General features: G+C 44.6%; 1 protein-coding gene across 1 annotated transcript; it reads left to right on the top strand.

The window, feature by feature from the left end:
* The first annotated feature begins 1,238 nt into the window (after positions 1-1,238).
* Positions 1,239-24,084, top strand: MYD88 (MYD88 innate immune signal transduction adaptor). Its single transcript, XM_074199068.1, has 5 exons — positions 1,239-1,638; positions 11,776-11,910; positions 12,744-12,924; positions 13,999-14,090; positions 15,847-24,084. Exons 1-5 carry the CDS (start codon positions 1,239-1,241, stop codon positions 15,999-16,001), a joined length of 963 nt encoding a protein of 320 aa, XP_074055169.1. The 3' UTR covers positions 16,002-24,084.
* The last annotated feature ends 572 nt before the right edge of the window (positions 24,085-24,656 follow it).

The raw sequence follows: 24,656 nt of genomic DNA, 5'->3' as shown, positions 1-24,656 counted from the left end.
TCTCTGGTCTGTCTTTCTGTCCCTTGTATGAGACAGTTCCATCTCTCAATTCTATTGACAGGCTGTCCCCCACATCTGGAATGCAGATGTGGACTCCATGCAGAGCATCTCATACACTTCCTAGTTGTGTGCCCCTGGCAGGTCACTTAACCTCTGCCTCAGTTTCTTCAACTGCAAAATGGGCATCTTAATAGGACTGTTGTGATGGACAAATTAAACGAGATCATATTTGTACAGGAAACCCTTGAAAAAGTTTCTTCTCTTCTTGTCCCTTTTTTGATAATCGCTTACTTAGGTTCTTCAGGATCCATCTTAAGTATTGCAAGAGGCCTTTCCCATGGCCCCACCCGGCAGTCTTCCTTCCCTCACTACCTTCTGTCACAGTGTTTCCTACGTCTTTGCTTATTCCTGGTATATTAGGTCGCATGAAATGACGCGTGCTCAGCTCGATCCGGGATCATTTCATCGTTTACAGCGCTGGCCACACTTACCTGTATCTGGATTGTATGCATTATGCTACATAGAGCTACATGGTATCCCGGAGGAGTTTAATAAGTGCTTGTTGCCCCATTAAGACCGGTGCATCCGTCTTGGGGGCCGGGGGCAGGAGGGGAGCTTGGAAGGCAATCGGTGCTCGGATCTGGGCTGGGCTAGGGCTCTCCCAAGGGATCCCTCCCACCTCCCAAGGCCTCCAGAGGTTCCCCCCCCCCCATGTCCTTCGAGACGGACGGCAGGAGGCAGGGAGGCCGGCGGGCCCTTCCCTGGGCAGAAAGCCCATCCGGCCGAGCGGCGCTCCAGCCCAGCCCGAGTTGGGGAGGGGGCTGGCCGAGCTGCCAAGGCCAAGGCCTCCTGGCCCCCCTCCCCGCCTCGGCCTTACCCGGCCAGGGCTGGGCTTTTCCCGCATCGAGCTCCTCTCCTCCGCCTGACTCAGAATAACGCGGGGCTTGGGCAGGGAGCCCCAAAGTGGCTGTCAGGCGCGGAGATTGGGTCAGGGGCTCCTCCTCTGCCCAGGACCCCCCCACTCCGAGGGGAGAGGGCATCAGGGCAGGACGGCTCCACCGTGCAGCGGGTCCGTGGGGTGGGGGGGGGGGCCGGGCCGGGGCAGCGGGCGGGGCGGGGCGCCCCGAGAAAGTGAAAGCGGACGGGAAGAGGAGGGGGAGGAGGAGGAGGAGGGAGAGGAGGAGGAGGAGGCGCCCGATGGGGAAGTAGTTGGAAGCCGAGCCCGAGCCCAGCGCGCCATGGCCAGCCCGGCTCCCGGCCCCGGCCCCGGCCCCGGGCCCAGCCGAGCCGCCACGGCCACGGCCCCGGCCCCGGCCCCGGCCCCGGCCCCGGCCCCCGCCGCGGCCCCGGGCCCGCTCCCGTCCGACGTGCCGCTGGTGGCCCTCAACTTCAGGGTGCGGAGCCGCCTGTCCCTCTACCTGAACCCGGCCACCCCGGTGGCGGCCCACTGGGCCGCGCTGGCCGAGGAGCTGGGCTTCGACTACCTGGAGATCGTGCACCTGCAGGGCCAGCCCGACCCCACGGGCCGCCTCCTGGACGCCTGGCAGAAGCGCGAGGCGGCCAGCGTGGGCCGCCTGCTGGAGCTGCTGGCCAAGCTGGAGCGGTTCGACGTGCTCCAGGACCTGCGGCCCAGCATCGGTAAGGGCTGCGAGGGGCCCCGGCCGCCCCCCTGGGTCCCGCCTGGCCGGCCACGCGTCCCTGGCCCCCTGGGCCGCCGCCCTTACCCCGCCAGTCTTCCTCTCACTGTCCCTTCCTAGTAGGGTCCTTTCCTTTGCTTGCTGCTGTCCGCCGGGCCACGCTGGTGGGGGTCGGTGCCCCTGGACCCCAGTGTGTGGAGGGAGCCAGGTGGAAGAGGCCTGGAGCGGTCAGAAAGGGGGGGCCTCTGTCTGACCGCAGCATCCCCCAGCCATTACTTCCCACTGTCATGGGCATCAGAAAACACACTTTGGGTCCAGGCCTGGCCACTCATGCATGAACATCTTTGGGCAAATCATTTCCCTTTTTGACCTCAGTTGCCCCAAATGTAACTTTCAGTGCTTGCCGATTTTCCTTCGAGTTCCCTCCCCGTTGGTCCTGATGCTGGCCAGCCCTCCTCACTCCTTTCACTGCCTCTCCTTGACCCCAGCCCCTTCAGCCGCCACAGCTATGGGCAGCTTCTACCTTCTGGAGAACTTAGGCTCCAATAGGATCCTCCCCTCCCCCCCCATCTGCACACACAGATACAAAGGAGACACCCCCCCCCTTAGATCATGGTTCTTGGCCTCTGGAGCCCTAAAGCAAGCCAGTCAGTTGGCGTTCATGAAGCTCCTACTTGGCATAGAAAGAAAGGCAAAAAGTCCTTGTTCTGAAGGAACTCGTAGTCTAAAGGAGACAACATGCAAACAGGCTGCCTGTAGGACACGTTGGGGCTATTCCCAGAGGGAAGGGCCTCACATTGGAAAGGCAGAGTGTTAGCTGAGATTTGAAGGAAGTCAGGTGAGGGAGGAAGCTGAAATGAGCAAAGAGAGAGTTCCAGGCTTGGGGGACACCCAGGGACAAGTGGAAATAGAGGCCATCTCCACTGGAACACAATATGTGGAGGGGTCTAAGAGGCCTGCAAAGGTCAGAAGGGACTGGGTTATGAAGGACTAATCAGAAAGCTTTTTACTTGATGCTAGTGGTAAGAGGGAGCCACTGGAGCGTACTGAGATGGGGTGTGTGGTATCATATGGTCAGACCTGCATTCTGGAAATTCAGTTAGACAATTCCCTGAATTGGGAAGGGACTCGAATCGGGGAAACCAGCCAGCAGCCCTTTGCAGTAGCTCAGAAGATGACGGTCCGCATCAAGGTGCTTTCTGTGTCAGAGGGAAGAAGGAGGCATAGAAGAGAGATGGGAGCAAAAAAATGGATACAACTAGCCAATACTTGGATCTAGGAGGTGGCGAGAATGCGGAATTAAGGATGCTACCCAGATCGAGTCTGCATGAGTGGGAAGATGGGCTACCTTTCTTTGACAGAAAAGGGGAAATTGGAAGGATAGGAGAGTTAGAGAGGAAGGAGAAGAACTCCATTTTGGATAACCTGAGTTTCAGCTGCCTGTGGTACATCCAGCTTGAGATATCCAGTTCACAGTTGGAGATGAGAAAATGGAAGTCAGGAGAGAGGTTATTGCTGACAAATAGAAATGAGAATGGCCTGCCCGGAGAGCAGAATTGTAGCCCAAGGAGCTGAGGACATCACCAAGTGAAAGTCTACAGGGAGAAGATTAGAGGTCCCATGATACACCTGCAGGGATATGTATCCATCCTTATGGGTCCTGACCTGAATGAGGATCCAGCAAAGGACAGAGAAAGAAGCCATCAGACAGGTCAAAGAACCAGTTGTAATGAAACCTAAATGTAAGAGAATATCAAGAGCGATTGATAGTGCCCAAGGCTGCAGAGAGGTCAAAGAGATAGGAACTGAGAAAAGGTTATTGAATTTAAGCAATTAAGAGTGCATTAGGAACTTTGGAGAGAAGATTTTCAATCTACTGATGTGTCAGAAAGCACTTTGCAGAAAAGTAGTGGGAGCGAGAGGAAAGCAGAAGCATTGGGGATTTCGTCACAAATGGGAGGGAACTACTGGGCGACAGGAAGTAGAGATAGTTGAACCAAGTGAGGGCTTTTGGGGATGGAGGAAATGTGGACATGTTTGTAGGCAGGAGAGACGGAGCTGGAAGGGAGGGACTGAAGATTCGTGTAGGGATGACAGCGATGATGTAGCAATCTGCTGGAAAGGATGGAATAGAACGGGTCACTGAGGCCTGGGCACAGATCTGCCCTAGCAACGATTTCCTTTCCCTGTAGACCTCCAGGACAGGGATTAGACAGTTTGTGGTGCTGATTGGGCTTAGACAGGAAGGAAGTGGGTTTACTGATCTAGAGGATGAAGTCGCCAGTAGCTTTCCTTTTCAGTGCTTGGCCCATGAAATGGCATACTAATAGATGGTTCTGAATTTGACTTGATTTGTCATGGACTGCTCTAAAAAACGGATCCTTCTGACACAGGAGCTCTTAATATGGTGTTCATGGGCTCCCAAGGCTCTCTGTGGATAAATTTCAGGAGGTTTCTGAATATAGATAGGGAAAAATATATATAGTTTCATTTTCCCAACCCTTTAGCTGAAATTTAATGCTTCCTTCCATGATTTAAGAGCATAATTCTGAGAATGCTTCAGCAGCCTGCCAAGGAGATCCTTCTAAAAAAACCTGCTTTGCCCTCCGATGGAGTTCAGGGAAGTGGGTAGCCTTTGTAGAGCACAGGTAGGACACCTAAAACTGGATGGGACCAGACAGTATATCTAGGTCAACTCCATTTTATAGATGAAAATACCGAGGCCCCAGGAGGGAAAGAAAGTGCCTTGTCCCCAGTTACCCAGGTCAGAAGCAATAGAGGCAAGATTTGAACCCAGGTCTTAGAAGCCTAAACCTAGTGCTTTTTATGCTGCATCATCTCCATCATCCATGATTTTGAACTCTTCTCTATAGGTCCCTATTTTCCTGCAGGTTCTTTAGATCTCTCACTTGGTCTTAAAATTAGGAATCTCCTGTGAACTACATGTACAGTCATTTTATAAATATATATATATATGCTATTCTATATATATTCATATATAGTCATATATATATTCTATACATATTCATATATAGAATTGGATCTGGAAAATTTCTGAGGAGCAGAATATGTTAGGAAAAGAGAAAGAGAATAGACAAGTTTGCATTGAACATTAGCTTGAGTTGAGTATGAGTTTTTTTTTTGGCAAGGCAGTAGGGTTAATTGACTTATGCAAGGTCACACAAGCTAGGTAATTATTAACTGCTTGAGGTTGGATTTGAACTCAGGTACTCTTGACTCCAGGGCCAGTGCTCTATCCACTGTGTCACCTAGCTGTCCCCCCTTTAGCTTGAGTTGAAAAGGTCATTTAGTGACCTGAAGAAAGATATAGTCATAGGGTCTTAGAGCTGGAAATTACCCAAGAGGTCATTTAGACCAAACCCCTGCCCAGTTCAGAATTCTTGGCTAGTAGTTCTCTTGCCTTCGGATGGACACTTTGAGGAGCTCATTGATGATGGTAGAGGTGGTGATGGTGATGGTGGTGATGTTGGTGATGATGGCGGTGATGGTGATGGTGGTATCAGTAATGATGGTGGTACCAAATATAAACTCTGCTGTTTGGGATACAAAACCCTTTGTTACCTCACCCTATCTTTCCGCACTCTTTATAGCATCCTCCCCTCTATGCAATTTGGAATCTAGTAACGCTGGCTTTTTTTACTGTTTCTGCATCCCACACTCCAGGACTTTGCACTAGTTGTTTCCTATGCCTGTTATGCTCTCTCCCTCCTCATGTCCCCTTCTTGGCTTCCTCCAAGTCCCAACTAGAACTCTCCCTCCTGCCAGAAGCCTTTCCAGGTTCTCCATCCCTCCCCCTTAATGCTTGCGCCTTCCCTCTGAGATTATCTTCAATTCCCATTTTGCTTAGATCTGGTTTGTCCATGCTCTTTGTCTCCTCTTTTAGACTGTGGGCTTCTTGGGTGGGGGAAGGGCCTGGGGTTTATCTTTCTTTGTATCCCCAGGGCTTAGCAAAGTTTCTGCATGCAGCAGGCTCTTAATAAATGCTTGTTGACTCAATTGTCATTTCTATCACCCTTTTTACTCTTTAAAGTACCTTGTAGACATGATCTCATTTGATCTTAGGTATTTTTACTCTCCGTTTTACAGATGAGGACACTGAATCTTAAAGGGGTGAAATAATCCAGTCACAAGCAACTTATATAAGTATGATCACAGGCTTCAAAAGGTCCTTATAACTTCTTCAGTTCAATCAAGAAAGCATTTATTCAACACCTACTGTATGAAAGCCACTATACTAAATGGACACAATGACTAAAAACACAAATCCAAAATAATACCTGCCCCCAAGGAGCTTACCTTCTAACACATATCTGAGCAGAAATCCTCACAAGCTCCCCGACATTGAGATTCTACTTGGAGAGTTCATTGGTTATGGAGGCAGCCCACTTCTAGTTTTGGATGACTCCAAGGACTATCTGACAGAAATCTGTATCTTTAACTTTCTTTTTGTTGGTGTTGTTTTATTTTATTTTTTCTAATTACATGCAAAGATAATTTTTAACATTCATCATTTTGTAAGCCACAATTTTCTCTCTCCCTTCCCTTCCTCCTTCATGGCATCTAATAATCTGAGATAGGTTTTTCATGTATATTTGTATTTAATATATTTTCATATCAGTTAGATTGTGAAAGAAGAATCAGAACTCAAGGTGGGGGACTATGAGAAAGAAAGAAAAAAAATAAAACAAGTTTTAAAAAGTGAACATAGTCTATTTTGCTCTGCATTTAGAGTCTATAGTTATTCCTCTGGATGTGGATAGCATTTTCCATCACAAATCTTTCAAATTTGTCCTTGTTCACTGAACTGCTGAGAGGAGCTGTGTCCTTTATAATTGTGTATCTTTTACTTTTACCAAGTGCTCCAAGTACTTGAGACCAAGCAAATCCAGTGTAATCTCATTTCCACAGAACATCTCCCTTGGATTCGGTCCATGATTCTGATCTGAGATCCTGATTCTGTTATTCAGTGTTGGTCAAGGAAATTGATCAAGGAACTTTCTAAGTATTTTATTAACTACCTGGAAAAAGAACAGATTCCTTAAAGACTTCCTAAAATGTTAACCTAGACCCCATTAATCAGCCTTTTTTGGGTACCATTAATTCTCAGGTTACCTAAAGGCACTTTCAACCAGTCCACATCTTTCCATATTACCCACAAAGATACTATAAATAAGAGACTCTGAGATGACATCCTAAAATCCCAGGCTTAGAAATCCAGAAATGTAACCTTGTCAGAGAAGGAAGCTGACTGGTAAGGCTTGTTTTTGAACGAACCCAAGCTGACTCAGAGATCACCAGTGTTCCTTCCTAGTGCTTAGAAATCATCCTTTCACATTGGAGTCTAAAATTTGGTTATAGTCTGAAGTCAGTTGGGTCACTTTCTTTGCAACTTGAAGAAAACCAGGGAAGTCAAGGAGGCAGAGATGAGAAGGAGGCAGAATATGCCAAGCATGGGGGATGGACAATCAGAGAAATGCCCAAGGATGGAATAGGTATCCCCAATGAAGGCATGTCTGTAAAGTTCTTTGCAATCCTGAAAATCCCTATATCAAAAGTGTTTATTATCTTTGCTTTAGGTTAACACAGTAAATCAAAGCATAAGTGGAAAGTGAGCAGTACAGGGGCTCTGAAAGCTGATTGTTAAACTTTCAGTTTGAGCATTTATACCTCAGAAATCAGCAAATGCTACCAAATCAAGGCATGACTGCTTGTTCTATTGATTAGTGGGATAGAGAAAAATGCCAATAATGAAAATTAAACTTAAGAATGTGTAATGTGTGAAATTTTTCAGAGAGCTGGTTAAACATTTCCTAGTATACTTGTATTGCTTACTATGTCCTAGGAGAGGGTCAGAGTTTCTAGGGGATCTCAGAGGAGAAAGGGAATACATCTAGTCAAGAGAATCAGAAAAGCTTCTAGGAAGAGATGTCATGAGTGGGGTGTCAAAAAGATTCAAAAGCCCAGTCACTGATCATTTTCCTCCCTCCCTGCTGTCTTCTCTCTAAGTCTGTGAAAGTTTAAATCTTATGACTTGAGATCTTGCTTGACACATGGCCACACTTTCATGTGGAAGTGGTGAGGAGGCTGTGTTTGAAAGCCTGTAAGCAACATTGAGGTGGAGAGTGGCAATGGAGATGTAGTGAACAGTCAGCCCAGGAGTCAGGAAGATATGGTTCGAATCCATTCTTAAAAACATGTTCGCTGGGTGACCTTGGACAAGCCATAGCTTCTCAGTACCTCCCCAGCAACTCTGAGCTTAAAATTTTCATCCTTTAACCTGGCAGTTAATAAACATTTGCTAGATCTTCATTGGTAGAGGGAGTTTTCTCAGTGAGAGTAGTCCACATCAATGCAATCTGTATTATTTTAATAATAATGATAATAACAACAATTATTATTATTATTAATATTATTATTGACCTGCAGGACCTGTCAATTTTATTGACCAGAGTCAATGTTATTAATCAGGAGAGTGTCTGAGGGCAGATCAGTCTGTCATTGATATGAAGGACGGATGACTGGGTCATAAATGTAGAGCTGTTTTTTATTTTGCTTTTTCTTTCTTGTGGTTTCCTCCTTTTGTTCTGATTCTCCTTTCACAATTGGAAATGTGTTTAACATGATTGTGCATTTATGACCTATATCAGATTGCTTGCTGTCTTGGGGGGGAGAAAAGGGAGGGAGGCAGAAAAATTTGGAATTCAAATTTTATAAAAATTGACGTTGAAAACTATCTTTACTTGTAATTGGAAAAAGTATTATTAAGATAAAAACTTTTTTTTTTCTAAGAGTGACCCTGGAGCTTATAGAATCCACAACCAAGTCCCAAAGAAGATGAGATTGGGGAGTGAGGAGAGATGAGAGGTAACAAGACAAGCAAGATCACAGTAGCCTATGGCAATAAGAGATAGCAAAATGTGAAAGGCAATACTGGCTAAACTAAAGTTTTAAGCCCCTGGGGTGAGTTCATGGACCAAGGACAAGCCTCATCACCTTTGTGATGTGACCATTATATAAAACCTAGGAAGAAGTTGTACTGGACTCCCTTTAGTCATGTTCCATTCTTTGTGACCCACCCTTCTTGACCCCCTTTTGGGGTTTTTGTGGCAAAGATACTGAAATGGTTTACCATTTCCTTCTCTATTTATAGATGAGAAAACTGAGGCAAACAAGGCTAAATGACAGCTAATAAGCATCTGCAGACAGATGTGAACTCAGGACAGCGAGTCTTTCTGTCTCCAGGACTGGAGCTCTATCTACTCTAGCACTACCTACTTCCCATGAAGTAGTTAAGACTGAAAGTTAAGTAATAAAGACAAATGCAATTGAATGGGAGACAGAAAGGTACTCAAGGGATCTTCTTCATTTGTGCCATGGGCTCCTTGGCAACAGTCTAGAACCAATCATAAAATCAGAATCAAGCATAAAATACATAGGATTACAAAGGAAGAGAATTATATTGAAATATAGTTGTCAAAATATTTTTAAAAAAAACCCAAACCACAAGTTCTTGGCTCCTGGCCAAGTGACAGAGGTGTTGATAGCCTCTTGGTGTTGTTGGCTGGATCCATGGTGGTCATTTACCCAATCCACAGTATTTGGGGTACCATGTTCCTTCTGCCTAATCAGAGAGTCCTTGTCAGGAGAGAGAAGGCGCTGCTTCTGGGGAGAGAGGAGGAGAGAGGCTGGCCCACCTGAAGGGACAGAAACAATGCCCCACTTTTCTCAGGCTCCTTATAGCTCATATATATAGCAGTGGTGAATAAAGACATGAAATGAGATGACCTGCTGAGGCAGAAACAGTAGGACTTCATTCCTGGTCACGTGGGCTGGGGTGAGGAAGAGGCTTGTGTCAATACTGGCTCTAGGATTCTGAGCAGGAGGAAAGGGAGGTTGGCCCCTGGGTTCTCCCAAGAGCAGCTGGGAGGGGCATGGGGTCCAGAGGCAGGGTTCAGTCCTCTTCATTATGGCCAGAAGGTGCCCATACCAACTGCTGCTCTGGACATAGAGCAATATAGATGAATCAAAGGGCCTGCCCGCCCTCAGGGACAGGCATCTGGTCATACACGTGGATGAGACAAACCAGCAAATGGGGAATGTTTCCATATAGACAGGGTGAGGGGCTCTGTGTGTGTGTGTGTGTGTGTGTGTGTGTGTGTGTGTGTGTGTGTGATATCTAAGTAGGAGTCTCAAACACTGGGATGGGAAGTGGTTTCATTGCTTCAGCTTTTCATTGAGGTGATTTTACTCTATGCTGGGTTTATTTTGGATTGTCCAGAACAAAAAGAAATGCTAATTGAAGTAATTGAAAAACTTGTCAAATGATAAAGCTAGTCTAGGCTCATCCCCATTCACTGCAGGGACACGGCTTCATTCACTTCACTTCTTCTACCATTCATCCCTCACTTCCCTCATTCTTTCATTACCCCATTACACGTTTAGAGCCCAGACTCCTTTCTATTTGGCCCCCTGGGCATTCCAAAAGCATTTTAGAGCTTGTCTCATACCCTCATTCCATCAGCATTAATTGAGCCTCTCTTCAGGCTCATTTCTGTGCAGGCCCTTGATTTTCAAAGTCTTGCCTTCAAAGAGCTTCCATTCTATGATTCAAAACATGTAAGTTAAGCTAAATCCATACAAGGTGATTTCAGGAAGGCCAACACTAGCAGGTGAGGGCAGGACAAACAGGAAAAAGGAAATTCTTTGAATTTTTTTTAATTTTCAAAAATGGGGTTGTGACTTGCCCAAGGTCACACAGCTAAGTAAGTATTAAGTGTCTGAGGTCAAATTTGAACTCAGGTCCTCCTGACTCCAGGGTCAGTGCACTATTCACTGTGCCACCTAGCTGCCCTGAAAAAGCAAATTCTTGAGCTAAGTCAAAAAAATGAGGAGAGGTGGAGGGGGCAGTCTGGGCTGTGGTCGCATCCTGATTTGGCTGCTCAATTAGCCCTGGTGCTTTTCCTGGTATCCTGCCCTCTCTTCTGTAGGCAGTTTCCAATACTGGTGGTTGTTAACCTATCTGCCCTTCCTGAGTTTACATTGTCTGGACAATGACAGGAGACATGTTTCAGGACTGGAGTATAACCTAGGATTTTTTTTACCAGAACTCCCAGGGAAAGGCTTATTCTGGGTCTCTGAATGTTAAAAGTGGAAAGTTGCTTAGACCATTGAATTTGTCCACCTCATTTTATAGATGAGGTCCAGAGAGGGGAGGTGACTTCCTTAAGGTCACCCAGTTACTTCTTTTCATACTGCAACATAGCCTCCCAATACATAGGTCTAATTTCTGTCAACTCTGTTTCGTCAATGTGTTTGTCTCAAGGATTATAGGGATAGAAGGAGGGTAGAACTAAGACAGGGGGATAGCCTGGAGTATTGGGGATTGCTAGATCTGGGATAATAGAGAAAGGCAAAAATTGTCCCTGATGTCAAGGAATTGAATGTGTATAAGTGATTAGGAACAAACAAGATATCAGATGATATCAAAGAAGACCATGACATCATGGAAGTGATGCCATGACAAGAACATGAATTAGATTTGAGGAGGGGGGTTATACTAAGTCACCTTCTTCACTTTGTCCTCTGGAGCCATCTGGGTCCAGGGGCCAGATATGGACAACTGGAGGTAGCCCTGGATGTGAGGAATCAGGGTGAAGAGACTTGCCCAAAGTCACATGGCTAATAAATGTCAAGTGTCTGCAGCAGGATTTGAACTCCCATCCTCCTAACTCCAAGGCTAAGATATCTATCTGCAGTATAAATGGGAGGTGATTTCAGGGGGAAAATGTTCCCTATGAGCTGAAATTGAGACTTGGAAAAACTTCATGCAGAGAGTAGAATTTGAGCTGAATCATGAAGGGTTGGATCTACTACTAGCTAGCAATTTAGTTCTGTACTAAGTACTAAGGCTATCAAACCCCCAGCCCTACCTTCAGGAAGCTTCCATTCTATGAGCAGAGACCACAGGTAAACAGCAAGCTATAGACCCAGTCACTGGAGAAGATCACCTGAGAAGGTGATTTTAGTAGATTAAGGAGTTCTGGGAAAGGAGTGACAGTATCCAGAGAGGGAAAAGTACAGAAACTACAATAGGCCTGCTTTGTCTCTCTCCTCCCAGACGAGGACTGCAAAAAATACCTGAAGAAGCAGCAGGAGGAGGAAGCAGAGAAGCCTCTGCAGGTGCCTGCTGTGGATAGCAGCAACCCTCAAACACCAGAATACTGGGGCATCACCATTCTGGATGACCCTCGAGGTAATGGGGCAGTGAGAAACAGGGGCTGGTGGGGAAAAGAGCCTTTCCCGAATGCAGCTACCCATCAGCCACAAGGGGTCTGCTGTCTTGGCAGATAATCTTTGACAGAACCAAGCCAACTTCTCTCCCATACTCCTCCAGCTACCACATATCCTCAGGGATATGCTAGACTTCTTATAACAATGATCTGAGCAGAATGGAATTTAATAGATGAATGAGAAAAAAATGATTCCAAAGCCAACACAATTTCTGGATTAGCCGAAGCTCTTCATTGTTTTTTCATTTAGTATTTTAATTTTCCCCAATTACCTGTAAAAACAATTTTTAACATTCATTTTTAAAATTTTGAGTTCTAAATTTCCTTGCTCATGGAAAAGGCAAATAATGTCATATAGTTATACATGAGTATCTATGCAATATCCATTTTCATATTAGGTTGGGAAAGAGGGCAGATTTAAAGAAAGCAAAAAAAAAATTGGTTTCAATCTATATTCAGGCTCCTCCTCTGGGTTTGGACAGCATTTTTCATCATAAGTCCTTCAGAGTTGTCTGAATCATTGTATTGATTAATAGAAACTTTTAATTGACCCATGCCACCATTTTGGGTTTTTTTAAGGCACTTTTTTTCAAATTTTCTTATTGTTGCTGAAATTGAGATTAAATGATTTACTTGAGGTCAAAAGGAATGTCTATTTGCCTTTTTCTGTCCTTGTGACCTCAGGAGAAGGGCTGATGGGAAGATGGCAGTGGGGATCTGGGTTTACCTTCAACCTTCTCTTGTTCACCACCTCCTGGTTTCCTGTTCTTTGACCTCTGATCTCCTCTCACCCCAGGACAAATGCCAGAACACTTTGATGCCTTCATCTGCTACTGTCCCAGTGACATCCAGTTCGTTCATGAGATGATCCAACACCTGGAGCAAACAGATTGCCGACTGAAGCTGTGTGTGTCAGACAGGGATGTCCTGCCTGGCACCTGTGTCTGGTCCATCACCAGTGAGCTCATTGAGAAGAGGTCAGTGGAAAAGGGGGCAGATCTGGAAGAGCGAAAAGAGTCCAAGAGCCTGGCTTCCTAAGTGAAGACACTTCCCTTCTGATCTCTGCTCTGCTGTGAATCTCTGTGGGACCTTGAATGGCATTATATCCCCTCTGTAAAATGAGGATAGTCATGCATGCCCTCCCCATTTCAGTCACAGAATGACCTTTTTAGAAGAGACCTCAGGGGTCATTGAATCAACCCCCTTCCCCCTACTTGAACACCACTAGGTGGCCTATCAGCCTTGAGTGAGGGGGAACCCCTTTTCTCCTAAGGCAGCTACTTTGGAAAGCTCTGAATCTCCCACTTTACAGTCTCTGCAGATGGTTCCTAGTTGTGAATAGATGATTGTAGAAAGGAGAGCAAAGAGGATCTGGAGGCAAATGAGTTGTTTGTCATATTGCTCCGATGATGATGTTTATCTGTGTTCTCGAAGAAGACCATGACATCAGAGAGATGATTGTATAACAAGCATATGAATTGGATGCGGGGGAGCTGGAGCCATCTGGGTCCAGTGGCCAGATAGCAATCAGGATGAGGCAATCAGGGTTAAGTGACTTGCCCACAGTCACACAGCTAGTAAATGGCAAGTGGCTGAGGTTGGATTTGAACTCAGGTCCTCTTGATTCCAGGGCTGGTTATCTATCCATTGTACCATCTGGCTGTACAACTTAATGAACTGAGGGTTAGGAGAATCTGGGGTCGAGTTCTAACATAATGAGGCTGTATGTGGGGGGGGCAGTCTCAGAACCTTTCTAAGGCTGGGAAGTGATGGGTCATTTGGGTTTCACCAGTAAACAGATTCTTCCTGAGAGATCCTCACTGTAATGGAAACAAATTTTTTTCTCATTGAACTCTTCCAACCACCTGGTAAGGGAGCTGCTATTATTATGCCCACTGTACAGTTGGGAAAACTGAGGCAAAAACAGGCTCGAGGACTTGACCAGGATCCCAGAGCTAGTTAATATCCAAGGTCAGACTTGAACTGGGGTCTTCCTGACTAGCCACCTAGCTGCCGCCTGTTGCTTCCAGACTGTCTCTGCCTCTCTCCAGGTGTCGACGGATGGTTGTTGTTGTTTCTGATGACTACCTGCAGAGCAATGAATGCGACTTCCAGACCAAATTTGCTCTTAGCCTGTGCCCAGGTAAGCAACCTCCGTGGCCAAGGGGGTGAGTAGGGGTGGGGCACCAAATTAGAGGGGGAAAAGGTGTGTGTGTGTGTGTGTGTGTGTGTGTGTGTGTGTGTATAAGAGAGAGAGAGAGAGAGAGAGAGCCAGAAACAGAGAGAGAGGTTGCCTGTTCGCCTTCATTAAAACATCCTTGGAGATCCCATACGCATTCATTCATTCATTCAGTTAGATGAGCTCCCAGGACCCTACTTTTTAGTTCCCTTTTTTGATGTAGTCTTCCTCCATTAGAATGTAAACACCCATAGATCAGTCTCTCAGACTCTTTTATTTGATCTTGTTTGGGTCCTCAGTATTAAACAAAATTCCTGGCCCATCCTAGGGGCTTAATAAAAATTTTGATCTGTTGAGTTAAGCACCTACTGCATACTAGATCCTGGCACCAACTGGCTGGCAAGAAGCCTTGGGAAGAGAAGAACTCGACTTTGATGGATGGGATGTCCACATTCTTCCCTTCCACGTCCCAGCTGTTGGGACCTCTGGCTGCTCTGGCCAAAGCAACCCTATGAGGAGAGGAGTAGGTACAGTCAGGCCCCAATGAGTGCATTCAGGATTTTGGATATGCATGGATGTCTCTGATTGCCCCTGAAAGCCAAGTTGGGTTACTTGGTTTGGTTTCTCTTGATTCTTGATCTCCTCAGCTCCTGCTCCTCCCATTCTCTTAATATTGAATGAATGAAAGAATGAGTGAATGAAAATAAATTTATTAAGCACCAGTTATGGAACAGCCATTGTCAGAGGCACTATGGTACTAACAGAAAAGAGTCCCTCCCCTCTTACATTCTAATGCAGAACAGACCCAGATTGGAGAGAAAAGGGAAAGGAGTTCTGGCCTGGGAAGACAGTGGTCAGTGCAGCCAGAAGGCAGCATGGTGTGGGGCCCTTTCCAACAGCAATGGGAATTCTGGTTTGGCTCCTGCTTCTGAAGAGAGAACTGAAGAGTGGGTGTAGCAGGGGAAGCTTGTCCTGGGATTCAGACATGGACATGGTCTAGGGTCAGAGAAGTACAATGGGTTAGGCAAGTTGGGGCCCTGCGTTCTTCTGTAACAGTAGTCAATAATAGTAGCTGTAGCAGCAGGAGTAGGAGAGGAGCAGCAGCGACAGCAGCGGCAACAGTAGTGGCAGCAGTAGTGGTGGTAGTAGTAGTAGTAGTAGTAGTAGTAGTAGTAGTAGTAGTTGTAGTAGTAGTAGTCCTGATGTCAAGATGTCTTTGTATAGTCTTCTGTGTCCTTCTGTGTCCTTGGCAGCATTATTGATTTTGATTTTTCATTGCTTGGAGTTCAGCTTCGTCTTTTCATTTACTTGCTCACCCTGGCCAGGCTAGCCCAGGACTGAGGTCCTCCATGTAGGACCTTATCAACTGCCCCATGAAGGGAGACATGACTTTTGGAGATCTGGGATAGGGGTTGATGTACAAATGATGGGATACCATTAAGGCCAGGATTGTTGGGTGGAGCAGTGGAGGCCAAAGTCAGGGACCTAGCATTGGCCTGTGCTCCCCTCCCTTCCTGAGTCAGGAATCTGGTTGTGTCTATGTTGTGTATGGCCACACTCACTCATGGGCATGCCTGCCTTGAGCTGTGTCCACCCTCCATTGCCTTTCAGATGGAAACATCTCTAAGCGAACAACTGTTAAGCTCCTATGGTATGCTGGCCCTGACTGGGGAGGCACAGCACTAGAGAAAACTCAGCCCTGACCCTGTCTCTTTTGCAGGGGCTCGCCAGAAGCGTCTGATTCCTGTCAAATACAAGGCAATGAAGAAGGAATTCCCCAGCATCCTGCGCTTCATCACAGTCTGTGATTATACGAACCCCTGCACCAAGAGCTGGTTTTGGCCCCGACTGGCCAAAGCCCTCTCCCTGCCCTGAGGGCCCCTCTCTCAGATTCAGCTTCACTCTTGGACCAGAACCGCCAAAGACTGCCATGCCTGGGTTCCTTCTTTAGCCAAAACTGCTGCCAAGAGACAATGCTGAAGTCTGCATCACATGTTGGCTCACATAGGCAGCCTGTGTTGGGTCTCTTATATAATACTTGAGATCTCCTTAGCTTTGGATGAACCATTTCTCTCCTTTCTTTCCTAGTGGGGTGACCCTTCCCTCTGGTAGGGATACCAGAAACATATGACCACTCTCTTGTCACATGTAGGGTTTTCCTTGTCCACAGTCTCTCTTTGATTTACCATCTGCCCTCACAGATCCCATCCCTCATCCCAGAGAAGGCTGACTTAGGTTACCTACAGGAGAAGATAAAGAAATTAAAATTCTTACGGCCAAGCTCAAGGGATAGCCACTAGTAGTTTGAAAGGGATGGCTGCTTATTTAATGAAGAACTCTTTATATGGAATCTTAACTAGGAATTTTTTCACCTGAGGGACCCACCAGGAACCATCCTCAGGGGAAAGTGTAAGGAAAGATCTCTTAGTTGGAGGGCATCTGGATTTGGCCCCATGGCATTGGGGAGGTAGTGGTCTATTTGTTGTTGGAGAGGTTGCTGACAGGCTGGGGAGTGGCAGGATGGGGAAGGGAAGTAACAGTTTCAGGGTAGCTTCCTATTTTAAGTAATTCTTGTTAACCAGGTCCGAAGTTCTGCTGTTTATAACCTGAAAAGGACTTCAAGTGTTGATTGGGTGTCCTTTAAGTTCAGCATCCTGGGACAAAGGCCTGATGACCCTACATTAGTTAAACTGTGAGAGGCTGTGGTCCCTCAGCAACCTCTCTTGGGAGTATTTCACTGCTATATTGTTGCTACCAACTATCCCACCCTAGCAGGAGACACTTTCTCCTCTACTTCCTAAGTAAATAGGCTCTCAAGATTACCTCCAACTCAGGGAGTAGATCCCTTGCTTCTAGAACAAGCCTGGACTCCACATGGGGGCAAACCAAGGTTTTTTTTTGACTATTCCATTACCAGGTGAGAGGCAGAATGGTTAACTAGACAGTTTTCCCTACTAGGGCAAGTAGTAGAGAAAGGGCCCAGAGAAGGGAGCCCAAAATGTGTCCTCAAAAGTTACTGGAGAAGCCAAAGAGAAGGGAGAAGGGTCAGCTGGGCCAATGGGTAGACCAAGAGCCCAGCTGTGACATGGAAGCTATTGAGGGAAAGAAAACCTCTTTTAAAATTAGTTATTCTTGGGGCAGCTAGGTGGCACAGTGGATAGAGCACCGGCCCTGGAGTCAGGAGGACCTGGGTTCAAATATGGCCTCAAACACTTAATAATTACCTAGCTGTGTAGCTTTGGGGGAGTCACTTAATCCCATTTGCCTTGCAAAAAACAAAATGAGTTATTCTTACTAGCTCAGTTGCTTCCATGACGTTGAAGAACTGAAAATGTCCAGATTTCATCACCATGGTAGGAAGCCCTTGTTGCCCCACTTAGTTGTGGCTCTAGTGGAAGGTTTCTTGGGGGTGATCGGGGACTGCATTGAGAACATTCTACAAGCTGACAGGGGAAGTCATGTCACTGGCAGCACCAGCTCTGAGGCATGCTGTGTAGTTACGCTTCCTCATGGTTCACCAAGTCAGAAATGGGACTTTTGGCTCCACCCTAGCCAGGAAGCTCTAAGGCTGGTTCTGCTGGTTTTTCTGATTCTGATTTTCTGGAACACAAGTGGGCTGCAGATTTAAAGGGGACTAAAGAGCCCCCACCTAGGAGTCAAGAGTCCCGGATCCCAGCCTTGGTCAAGCCCTGTCCTAAGCTCTGGGTGTGTGAATACAAACAGAAAGACCATGTTCTGTTCTCAAGGAGGTAAATCCTTGAGATTTACCTTGGTAAAGCCAACTCATAAAAGGGAGCTGGGGAGGGAGGGAAGAGAGACTAAGCTACCCATACAGGGGCACGGGGGCAAGTTCTAGAGAGTCAAGCAGCATGGCAAGAGGGAAATGAAGAAGCATGGTCATTTTGGGTCCATCCCCCAAATGCAGGAACTCCCCAATGGAAAAAGGGCACTTTAGTGGTAAAGGGACATTGCAGAGTGAGAAGGAAAATTCTAGGGAAGACAGAAACTGAGGCACAGTAGTAAAGAAATAGAGTTGCCTGGGCCTTCCTCCCCAAAATGGAAACCCCCAAAGAAACTTGTCAATGGGTAAAGAGGGACTGTTGTGGCAGAGGGCTATTTCAGGGTGAAAGACCCCCAGATCGTGCTATAAGTTCCAGGATGAGTCACAGTGACTGGCCTTGTCACTTTGAAAACTTACTTTACCTCTCTGGGTCTCAATTTCTTCATTTGTAACATGGAATAAATTGTGTTGAGTAGGGTTGTGTCAATTTTTTAGGACTCTGCTCAAATTGGGGAATCTTCAGTTTGGTTCAAACTGTGGTCACAAAAGCAGAAGAATATTGGTAGAAATGGCATGTCTAAGGTATAACCAGCTCAGACTATTATTAGCTAAAAAAAATTTACTTCTGTTTTATTTTCCATATCACAGTCATTTTAGAAAGATTTTAGAAAGATTCCTTTTTTCCTTTATACCTCCCCTCCGCCCACAATGGAAAATGTTGTGTTATACACAACATTTTGCCCTAACAGTAGCCCACCTATTCAGAGAAGGAAATGGGTTACTAGATCTGGCCTCTTCGTAGAAATAGTTTCATCTCTATTGTTGTAGTCACTTTTTACCTGCTTTTAGGTTTTTTTTTTTCTTTTGGCAAGACAATGGGGTCAAGTGACTGGCCTAAAGTCACACAGCTGGGCAATTAGTACGTGTCTGAGGTCAGATTTGAACTCAGGACCTCCTGACTGCCGGGCCAGTGCTCTATCCACTGGCCACCTAACTGCCCCTTTACTTGCTTTTATTTTTTTATTTTTTTAGGTTTTTGCAAGGCAAATGTGGTTAAGTGGCTTGCCCAAGGCCACACAGCTAGGTAATTATTAAGTGTCTGAGACCAGATTTGAACCCAGGTACTCCTGACTCCAAGACCCGTGCTTTATCCACTAAGCCACCTAGCCGCCCCTTTTACTTGCTTTTAAAAACAACAACAGATCCCTTAAATGCTGGACTTTCACCTCCCACTTTACCGAAGAAGAGAAACTGAGATCCAGAACTTTAAAATAACTAATGATTCCTTGTGTGTATAAATTGTACTGTTTGCTTTTCAAAGTACTTTCAAATTCCTCTTCTCATGTTTCATTCTGAGCTTTCCATTCCCAGTGGCTATTATCGCCCTTAGCGTGCTGTAGGCACTTAATAAGTGCTTGTGGAGTGATCTGTAAACAGCAGCAGGAGGGATGGAGGGAAAACATTGTTACATAGAGTAGAAACTGGTAGGAACTATATTACGTACTTTAAAAAATAAAAGCTAAGCTGTACATTATGGCTATTTAGGGTTCCATGGGCCAACCTCTTTGCCTGATCTTTGTAAATGGAAAGGCTCTTTTGAGATGCTGTTTGTCAAAGAATCAATTTTTTAAAAAACTAATAAATAATGCAATATATATATATAATATATATATATATATATATACGTAAAATGATAGTAAAAAGTCAGATCTGAACTGTTGTTAGTCATTTCCGACTCTGTGACCCCATTTGAGGATTTCTTGCAAGGGGGAGGTAGAAATGGTCTCCATCTGGGTGTTTAGGGTTAAAAATTAACCATTGTTTAACATGGTGTTTGAAGTTTTTTAATGTCCATTATCACATCGAATTATCCTCAGTTCATGAGAGGTAGTTATATTATTCCCATGTTGCAGATAAATAAAAAAGATGCAGTGAAAGGTGGCAGAGCCAGAATCTCTCCTGGGATCTTCTGACTCAAGCCTGTGGCCTGTCAAACAGCTTTCCCAGCCCTGTCACTTTGCTCTTGGGTACCAGTGTCCTCATCTGATGAATGTTAGTGCTGGTATGACTCTGCTCAGCTCACACAACTATTTGTAACCCAGTCAAAGTCTAAGTTAGCACTATTAAAATTTCCACAATGGTACATTTGCCTACTGCCTAGCCTGTTCTAGGACAGCACCCAGTGGGTCTGCTATGGAAAAGTCTGAATTTAAAGTCAATGGAACGAGATTAGAATTCTGGCTTATGACCGTCTCCATTTTCTTCGCCATTAGTTGAAGGGATTGGACTAGAGAGAGATGACTCCAAGATTTCTTCCTGCTTGTGACTCCATGAGCTCATGGGTTAAGTTGATGGGTTGTCTGAAGGTTCTCTTGGTTGGTGTGGGTGATAATAAGTTACTGAAATTCTTTCAGATAATATCTCTATGCCTTAGGCTGGGTCTTTGCCAGGAGTCACTCTTTCTTGCAGATAAAATCATAGAATTAGAGCTAGAAGGGACCTTGGAAGTTTTTCTGGTCTCATCCTCTTTTTTACAGAGGATCAGAAAAAATGAAATGACTTGCCCAAGGTCACATGGCTTTTAAGTGGGAGAGGTGAGATCAAACCCAGATCTTCTAATTCTAAATTGAAGATTCTTTTCAATGGATCATGATACCACCATGAGGTGCTTTGCTGAGAAATACACCACACACAAGTCTGTGGCATAGTAGAGGGCGTCAGGACTCATGAAACAATGGTCTCACTTGTGAGGCTACTTTGAGCTCTATGATGAGGTCATTGTGAAGGTTGGGCAGCTAAAGATGGGAATCAGGAGGAAGCATGCTTTGTGCTCACGGATGGATCTTCTACTTCCTGCAGCCTGGGAGATGCCTTAGGATGCTTTGGCATGTCCCCGAAAGGCACAAGTGAGCTAAAAATCTGGAAACAAAGGAGGGGTGCAATCCTATCCCCCTAAGGTCCTGATACAGGTCCTTCCCAGTGTTGGAGATAGCCCATGATGGGCTAGTGTCCCCATTGGATCCTTCTCACCAACTTTTCATGTGGGTCAGGAATCTCATCTCTTCCTTCTTAAATTAGGATGACTGGAGATATCCCTGGATGCCAGGCAATCAGGGTTAAGTGACTTGCCCAAGGTCACACAGCTAATAAGTGGCATATGTCTGAAGCTGTAATCAAACTCCTGTCCTCTTGACTCCAAGGTCAGTGCTCTATCTACTGTACCAATCTAGCTTACTTCCCTCTAAAGTCCTAAGATTGGGTGACTAGATGTATGGTGGCATCCACAGAAATGAGGCAGATTGAGGAAAGGCGAGACTGAGTTGTACATATGCATACAATCACATGGATTTATAACCACACATTATTTTTACATATCCTTGTTTTTTCCCTGAGTAGAAACATAAACTCCAGAGAAAGGGGATTGTTTTGTTCTTTTATACTTCTATACTCTCATTAATAAATGGCACATTAATAAATGCTTGGAGATTGGTTGATTTTAGTTTAACCAGTGAAAGAACAGGGCCCATTAGATCTGGCACTGGTTTAACTTGTGGAATAGATAAATGACCTATGGCATCAGTCTTCTACTAGAGAAGGATTATCTAATAAAAGATAGCTCAGAGCTTCCCAGTCAAAATCCTAAGTGGCTAAAACACCCACTTACATTTACACCCAAACAAAGGGATATCATGAATATATGTGTCTAGGTTCATTCCACATGTTTATGCAAAATAAAAATGAGGTCAATTAAAAACAACAAGCCAACAACTGATCACTGAATAAAGGAATGAACTCAGAAATGTGTTCAAAAAGAGGTCAAAGAGAAAGGGATTGGATTCCGCACTCCCTGCCGCACCTTCTTTTTTCCCACGCTCCAAAAGCACAGGTGAGCTCCAGCCATAAGACCAATCTTTACAACTCATTCATCACTCCTTTCTTGTCTTCTCCCTTTGGACCTGGGAGGGGCAAGTCAACAGTTGCCCTCTGCATTACTGCTGTTAACACAGCTAGGTGGCTCAGTAGATGGAGATCTGGATCTGATATTAGAAAGTTGCTGTATGGGGAAGCCTAGGTGGCGCAGTGGATAGAGCGCTGGCCCTGGAGTCAGGAGTACTTGAGTTCAAATGAGGCCTCAGACACTTAATAATTACCTAGCTGTGTGGCCTTGGGCAAGCCACTTAACTCCATTGCCTTGCAAAAACCTTAAAAAAAAAAGTTGCTGTTCTGCTCTTTATGACCCTACTTGGAGAGTTTTGTGGCAGAGATACTGGATTATTTTGCCATTTCCTTCTCCAGCTCATAATACAGATAAGGAACTGAGGCAAAGAGTTAAGGGACTTGCCCAGGGTCACACAGCTAGTAAGTGCAAAACCACTCTGGTATCATTGCCAAGAAAGCCCAAAATAGGTTCACAAAGAGTTAGATGTAACTGAAATGATCAAACAACAACAAAGTCCTTAGTTTACTTATATTATAGTCTTCACCTTATCCCTTTCACAAAAGATCACCATCAATCTTGGAATAGGAGATAAAGAACAGTCCCTTTCAAAGGTTAATTCCAACAGTCTCTAGAGTCTCAAGCAAGACTCTCCTCCCTGGAGTGTCCTTGTTTCTTTCTCCTTGAAGACCTCAGGGGCCTAATTGGTAAATTCTTTACACAGGTACAGAGAGGCACATTCAGTATTCTCTCCATTAATCAATAGTCTCGTCTCTACATACACAGTCAAGGTATTTGTATATTACAAATACCTCACTCTATATCATATATAGTTTTTAAAGGAAAATGAGGTAAGAGCTGGAGTTTTGGGATTGTATTCTTAATTTTACGTTTTGAAAATTAAGGTAAACCAAGAGACAATGGTTTAAGTAGGATTGGTTTATTAATCAGTTTAGCGGCAATCGATACATTGGGTCAATGGAATCTCTAAGTGATTAAAGATGATGAGTGAGGGCTGACAGAGTCTTTAAATTTAATATGTCTTCCTTCTAATTGGTCTAGTCAGTACATCATTTGGACCTCCCTTGCAAAGGTAAGACAATCCCAATTGGTAGACATTTTAATGAGGAGGTGGGTGAGCTCCTCCTCATTATTTCTTCACTGAGACATGGTAATAAAAATTTTCAGCTGATAGATTAGTCTGCAACCATGTGAGTTTTCTGAACCTGCTTTGATTGAATCAATTTGAATTTGAGTTAAATGATTCATAGGTGGGGTTACAAAGGTGGACGATGCAAAGGATATGAGCAGGCATTTTGTAGACAAAGAAATCAAAACCAACTATAAGCAAATAAAAATGCTTAAAAAATCACATTTATTACATAAATGAAAACTAAAACAACTCTGAGGTAGTATGTCACACCTATCAGATTGGCTAATATGACAAAAAAGGAAAATGATAAATGTTGGAAAGAATGTGGAAAAACTGGCACACTCATACATTATTGATGGTATTGTAAATTGATCCAATCATTCTGGAGAGCAATTTGTAACTATGTCCAAAGAGCTATAAATCTGTATATTTCCCCCCCCCTTTTTTTTTGGCAAGGCAATGGGGTTAAGTGGCTTGCCCAAGGCCACACAGCTAGGTAATTAAGTATCTGAGGTCGGATTTGAACTCCGGTACTCCTGACTCCAGGATTGGTGCTCTATCTACTGCACCACTTAGCTGCCTCTGTATATACCCTTAATGGTGATTTTTTTTTTTATTGTTTGCAAGGCAATGGGATTAAGTGACTTGCCCAAGGTCACAACTAGATCTGAGACTGAATTTGAACTCAGGTCCTCCTGACTCCAGGGTTGGTGCTCTATTCACTGCACCATCTAGCTGCCCCCTGTGTATACCCTTTGATCCAGTAATACTGCTACTAGCTCTATATCACAAAAAACATCCAGAAAAAGGGAAAAGGCTTTATGTGTTCAAAAATATTTTAGCAGCTTTTTTTTTTGTGTGATGGCTAAGAATTGGAACTCAAAGGAATACCCATCAATTGAGAAATAACTAAACAAATTGTAGCATATGATTGTAATGGAATATATTGTGCTATAAGAAATGACAAACAGGATGATTTCAGAAAGATCTGGAAAGATTTAACAATGATCTAAGACAATCCCAAAGGACTAATGAAGAAGCATACTATCCACCTCCAGCGAAAGAACTGATATAGTTTGAATATTGATGGAAGCATGCTATTTTTCACTTTTATTTCTTTCATTTTTTTCTTTTAATCTAGTATTCTTATATAAAATGACTCATATGGAAATATTTTACATAATTGTACATGTATGATCTATATCTTATTGCTTACTGTCTCAGGAAGAAGAGGAGAGGCAGAGAGATAGAATTTGGAACTCAAAACTTTAAATAAAAGTGTTAAGGAATTTGTTATCAATGGCTTGTAATACTTAATGATTAAAATGGCTTTTATTAACTCTTCTTTGCAAAGAAGGACGCTGTCCTAATGAAAGACCCCCGGAATTAGGACAATGTCCAATCTTATTAGCAGTTTGAAAGACTTGTCCCTTTCCTTTGTGCCAATCACTGGTCGGGGTTACAATCTAATTAATACATTCACCCCTATATGTTTTCCCCACCTTGCTCATTATACTAATGAACACAGGGGAGTGATCAGTAATATGCATGAACCTTCTTGAACAGGCCCACTTGTAAAAGACAAGGACCCTAGGTCAACTTGGAACCAAATGTGGCAGGCCTGTTCTAATCTCAGGTCTTGATAGGTACAGGCCAATT

This window comes from Macrotis lagotis, chromosome 8, assembly GCF_037893015.1.
Source record: "Macrotis lagotis isolate mMagLag1 chromosome 8, bilby.v1.9.chrom.fasta, whole genome shotgun sequence".
In the NCBI taxonomy this organism is placed as follows: Eukaryota; Metazoa; Chordata; class Mammalia; order Peramelemorphia; family Peramelidae; genus Macrotis; species Macrotis lagotis.
This window is presented reverse-complemented; position numbering and strand designations above follow the sequence as displayed.

Bases quoted from the DNA above. Each gene is read 5' to 3' on its own strand.
- MYD88 (XM_074199068.1), top strand. From the start codon at position 1,239: ATGGCCAGCCCGGCTCCCGGCCCCGGCCCCGGCCCCGGGCCCAGCCGA. The intron at 1,639-11,775 runs GTAAGGGCTGCG...CTCTCCTCCCAG, and splicing joins GGACCTGCGGCCCAGCATCG to ACGAGGACTGCAAAAAATAC. The intron at 11,911-12,743 runs GTAATGGGGCAG...CTCTCACCCCAG, and splicing joins CATTCTGGATGACCCTCGAG to GACAAATGCCAGAACACTTT.